Source organism: Acomys minous, assembly GCF_964271855.1.
Source record: "Acomys minous genome assembly, chromosome: 12".
Taxonomy (NCBI): domain Eukaryota; kingdom Metazoa; phylum Chordata; class Mammalia; order Rodentia; family Muridae; genus Acomys; species Acomys minous.
The window spans coordinates 92,149,266-92,154,193 of record NC_140493.1 but is presented as its reverse complement, the minus strand read 5'-3'; the positions used below and the strand labels follow the sequence as shown (position 1 = coordinate 92,154,193).

Here is a 4,928-nt window from a genome sequence, read left to right as displayed (position 1 = left end):
CCAGGAGGCACAGTGGAGCTGCCCCTGGTTGTGGAGTTGCAAGTGAGTCAGCTCTGAGGGTATGAGTGTGGGAGAGTTGGCCTTGAGGTCATCAGAGCCTGAGATCTGGCCCTGCCCCTCACTTGGGCAGCATAGTAAAGTTGATCCTGGTGGGGGTGGGGGTGAGCCAGCTGGTCCTCCAACTTGCCTGCCATGCAGTGGTTCGGATGAAAGGGAGAGCGAGATGCTCTTTTCCCCTGCCCATCCCTCACCACCTATGGCAGGTTGGAGAACTGGCCAGGACTCATGAGAGTGGGAGAACCGGCTCTGTCCCTCACCGGGTGCAACTCGTCACTTGAGCAGCAAAGTAGAGCTGGCTCTGGTTGTAGGGGTTGGCCAGCCCATTGCCTGCTGGGAGACTCAGGAGAGAAGCCACTACACCTCACCTGGGTAACGCAGTAGAGCTGACCTTGATGACATGGGTACAGATGAGCCAGCCCCCAAGGGAATGAGAGCAGTAGAGCTGGCTCTGCCTCTTGCTGGCTGTGGCATTGGATGAGCAAGATGGGGCAGGGCTGGAGAGCTCACCTCAGTGGTGTGAGTGCGGGAGAGCTGGTGGGCTGAACAATGCTTATACCTCTTAGGCTTTGAGTTGGCCCACCCCAACATCTACCCCACCCATGAGCTGCGGAACACATGAAGGGGCCAATCCTACAGGTCCCGAACTATAGGATCTCCATGACACAGGGTGACAACGGGATATCTGAGAGGTGTCCCAGTGAGGTTCCAATATTGATAGTGTAGCAGAAGCCAGAGGCCTTGAACCAGGCCGATGACTCGTTGCAACGAACATTTGCAAGCAAAGAAATGTGGGCAAGAGGTTATACCGTGAGACACACTGTGACGCACTACAGATTTCACAATGAGATTTCTTTTTCTTTGGGGTTTCAAGGTTTCAAGGAAGGAGAGCAGGTGCAAGAAGACAGGGAGACGAATGGGAGTGGGGTGCATGGTGTGAAATTCACAAAAGGACCGATAAAAAGTTTTGAAAAGAAAAAGTAATTGGCAGATGGCGGAGAGAGCCATGGGATGCTCAGTCCCAGTGTTGTGTTTCCTTAAGCCATCCCCATCATCACACCAGACCCACAGCCATCACGTCCAGCTCTCAGGATGATGCTCACTATCTTTAGCTGTGTGATCTGACACGGTTCACATCCCGTGTGTTGCCTCTGCCCAAATCTGAGACTAGGATGTGGTGTTCACATGAAACAACAAACTATGACAAGTAAAAGAGAAACAAAACAACACAATTCAGAAGACAATTGAGTGAGGACTTTATTAGTAAACCGTAGCCTTCCAATGAGAGGCAATGTACAGGTTTTACGAATGAGTTACAAGATGAGTCATAGCCGACTATAAACACATGGAAATGAAATGATGACTAACATTGGAAGAAATCTGAGTGCTTTCTTTTTTTTTTTTATTTTTGCAATCTTTCTGTAAGTTGAAAATGAAATAAGCCTTTTCCCCCAAGGCTGAGACTGCGAGCCAGAGGAATGAGTAGAGACAAAGTAGATAATGCTGTACTTACTAAGCAAACGCACAAATCTGCAAATGAGATGACCAGTAGTTAGACAGTGTAAGGCTTATTTTCAGAGAAATAGCACTGAGTTTGCTTTAGTGTGGCTATCAGGCAGGTTTCATAGTGGTAAGTTGATCAACAACTGCAAGGCTCACAGCAGCTGGACCCACAGCCTTGGGAGAGGCATCCAGGCACACAGACACATGTGGGCTGGTACCAAGTCCTGGTACAGGTCACAGGTCCAGAGCAGGCTGGCTGGCAGCACAGGTTGAGACAGAAGGGCTGGCAGCAGGGCTTGCAGCAGCTGGAGATACAGCAGCTGGGCTGGCAGCAGGGCTTGCAGCAGCTGGAGATACAGCAGCTGGGCTGGCAGCAGGACTTGCAGCAGCTGGATACACAGCAGCTGGGCTGGCAGCAGGGCTTGCAGCAGCTGGATACACAGCAGCTGGGCTGGCAGCAGGGCTTGCAGCAGCTGGAGATACAGCAGCTGGGCTGGCAGCAGGGCTTGCAGCAACTGGATACACAGCAGCTGGGCTGGCAGCAGGGCTTGCAGCAGCTGGATACACAGCAGCTGGGCTGGCAGCAGGGCTTGCAGCAGCTGGATACACAGCAGCTGGGCTGGCAGCAGGGCTTGCAGCAGCTGGACTCACAGCAGCAGGGCTTGCAGCAGCTGGTCTCACAACACCTGGGCTGGCAGCAGGGCTGGCAGCAGCTGGACACACAGCAGCAGGGCTTGCAGCAGCTGGTCTCACAACACCTGGGCTGGCAGCAGGGCTGGCAGCAGCTGGACACACAGCAGCAGGGCTTGCAGCAGCTGGTCTCACAACACCTGGGCTGGCAACAGCTGGACTCACAACACCTGGGCTGGCAGCAGGGCTGGCAGCAGCTGGAAACACAGCAGCAGGGCTTGCAGCAGCTGGTCTCACAACACCTGGGCTGGCAACAGCTGGACTCACAGCACCTGGGCTGGCAGCAGGGCTGGCAGCAGCTGGAGATACAGCACCTAGGCTGGCAGCAGCTGGACTCACAGCACCTGAGCTGGCAGCAGCTTGACACACAGCAGCTGGGCTGGCAGCAGGGTGTGCTGCAGCAGCTGCTCACACAGCTTGGTTGGAAGCAGGTCCTACAGCAGGTGGGTTGACAGCAAGGCTGGCAGCAGCTGGAGCCACAGCAGCTGGGCTGGCAGCAGCTGGTCACACAGCTTGGTCTCCAGCAGGTGGTCCTGCAGCAGGTAGTCCTGTAGCAGATAGGCTGGCAGCAAGGGGAGCAGCAGGAGTTGGTCATGGTGTTGGATGTGGAGGGAGGGTTCTCTCACAGGTGAGTCTCAAAAATCTATTTTTTTCTATGCGATTGTGCCTTTTATATATGATGGCCCAAATGAGTTTGGGCCAATGAGCAAAACTTGAACTTGCGTGTGTCATTGTTTATGCTGATTTCCCCACTCTGTTAAGTCCTTCAAGGAAGAAGTTGCTCCTTAAGCGTTTTGGATTTTCCTTTAGTAATAGATGTTTACTTCCCTGATTGGTAAATAAACAATTAAAAACTTTTTCCTGCAGTGAGAAACCAACTGCTATCGATTATATCAGCTTTAACACTAATCTTTTTTTTTAAACAGTGTAGATAAAGAATTAACTATTAATTATTTACTATGCCTTTTTTAACTTAGTTTTTTTTTCCAGCAGAAAAACGTAGCTGCACACATTTAAGTGTTTTCTTTGTAAAATGTAATGAAAATGGATGATTGTTCTTTGCAGTTCCTAGTAATAATCCTGCCTCCTTTCTGCATACTATAAAGGATATTCATGTGCAGGATGGCATTAAGACTCAATAGTTACTGAATAATGCCACCAAACGATCATCTAAAGCGTGCATGCAGCAAAAGGCTTCACAGTGCTCCGCCGCCTCTCTGAAGCTAGAGATGCCCTCTCTGGATATCGGACCACTGTGGTATGAAGTAGATTGTTAGAATTTCATTAGCAATTTTATTATGTGCCTTCTAGAAAGAAAAAAATGATATGATTTCTCTTATAGTTCTCAGGAGAGACCTGCTTTTAGAACTGTAAGAGCCAGTGATGTTTTGAATAACCAAATACTCTTTGAACAAGGAGGACCCTAGGGAGGATGCTTAATTGTCATTCAGAAGGGCAAGGGGAATAGATACTGGAAGCAGTGGAAGAGAGAGAACAGGATGGGAGCCTACCATAGCTGTCCTCTGAAAGACTCCAGCCAGCCGGGGACCAAAGTAGAAGCTGAGTCTCAAAGCCAAACTTTGGGCAGAGCACAGGGAGTCCTATGGATTAATGGGGGGCGGGGATAGAAGGACCCAGAGGGAACAGGAGCCAATGAATCTGGGCCCAGGGGTCTTGCAGAGACTGATGCACCAAACGAAGACCATGCATGGAGAGGACCTAGCCCACCCCCAACTCCTCCCCGCTACTTTAGATGTAGCCGATAGGCAGCTCAGTTTCCATATGGGGTCCCCTATTAAGAGGAGCAGGGACTGTCCCTGTCATGGACTCTGTTGCCTGCACTTTTATCACTTCTTCCTGGTGGGGTGCCTTACTATGTCACAGAGGAAGAGGATGCAAGGAGTCCTGGATGAGACTTGGTAGGCTGGGGTCATTTGGTAGGGGAGAAGGCCTCTCCCTCTCTCATGACTAGGAGAGTAGAGGGTATGATGGAGGGAGGGTGGGACCAGGAGGACATGAGGGAGAGGGCTATGATTGGGTTGTAAAGTGGATAAATTTTCAAAAGTAAAAAAAAAAAAAATGAAAAAAGTTGATACATGTCAACGTAACTGTAATATATAAACATCGATGCCCCTCGCTCTATTTCCAGTATATACTAGAACCGATGTAAGATGGTTTACCTCTTCCTAAAATTCACCTAAGTGATGTTTTAAAACTTTAATATTTTTGTGACTTATGATTTCTGACTTAGATGAATTTTCTCATCACCACCACCACCTTTTCAAAATGACTGCTTGAAGTCAGTTTAATACAATCATGGCATGTGTTTCCGATTTGCTTCCTGATAATGGCTTTACTAGAGGCTGTAAGTCTACACAGCTGGGAAGTGAGATGCTTCTCTCTCTTCCTGTAAACCACTGAGAATACAGAGGCAAGCTACTGTGATCTGCCCAGACAAGGCACCGACTAACCATCCCCTGCAGCCCAGAGCGTCTCTTGATCCCAGCTCAGCCCAGCCCCACCCACTCACAGCCTGCTGGGATAGCTACACATCTTCATCTTAAATTCATTCACACATATATAAAGTACTTTGGTGATATTCACATCTCTCTCTCTCCCTCTCTCCCTCTCCCTCTCTCTCTCTCTCTCCCTCTCTCCCTTCCTCCCTCTCTCTCTCC

At 49.8% G+C, this 4,928-nt stretch overlaps 1 protein-coding gene across 1 annotated transcript; it reads right to left on the bottom strand.

Moving 5' to 3' along the window:
- Window positions 1–1,318: 1,318 nt before the first annotated feature.
- LOC311578808 (uncharacterized protein) lies at window positions 1,319–2,880 on the bottom strand. The gene is made up of 2 exons (XM_084748865.1): window positions 2,755–2,880; window positions 1,319–2,553 (listed from the first exon to the last, which is right to left on the bottom strand). The coding sequence occupies exons 1-2, from the start codon at window positions 2,843–2,845 to the stop codon at window positions 1,697–1,699; spliced, it is 948 nt and encodes a 315-aa protein (XP_084604991.1). The 5' UTR covers window positions 2,846–2,880; the 3' UTR covers window positions 1,319–1,696.
- Between the last annotated feature and the right edge of the window lie 2,048 nt (window positions 2,881–4,928).

What these genes read in the sequence shown, in the direction of transcription:
- LOC311578808 (XM_084748865.1), bottom strand. Translation starts at nt 2,845, where the DNA reads ATGACCAACTCCTGCTGCTCCCCTTGCTGCCAGCCTATCTGCTACAGG. An exon ending in CTGGAGACCAAGCTGTGTGA is followed by an intron (nt 2,554 to 2,754) that starts CCAGCTGCTGCC and finishes GGTGCTGTATCT; the next exon opens with CCAGCTGCTGCCAGCCCTGC.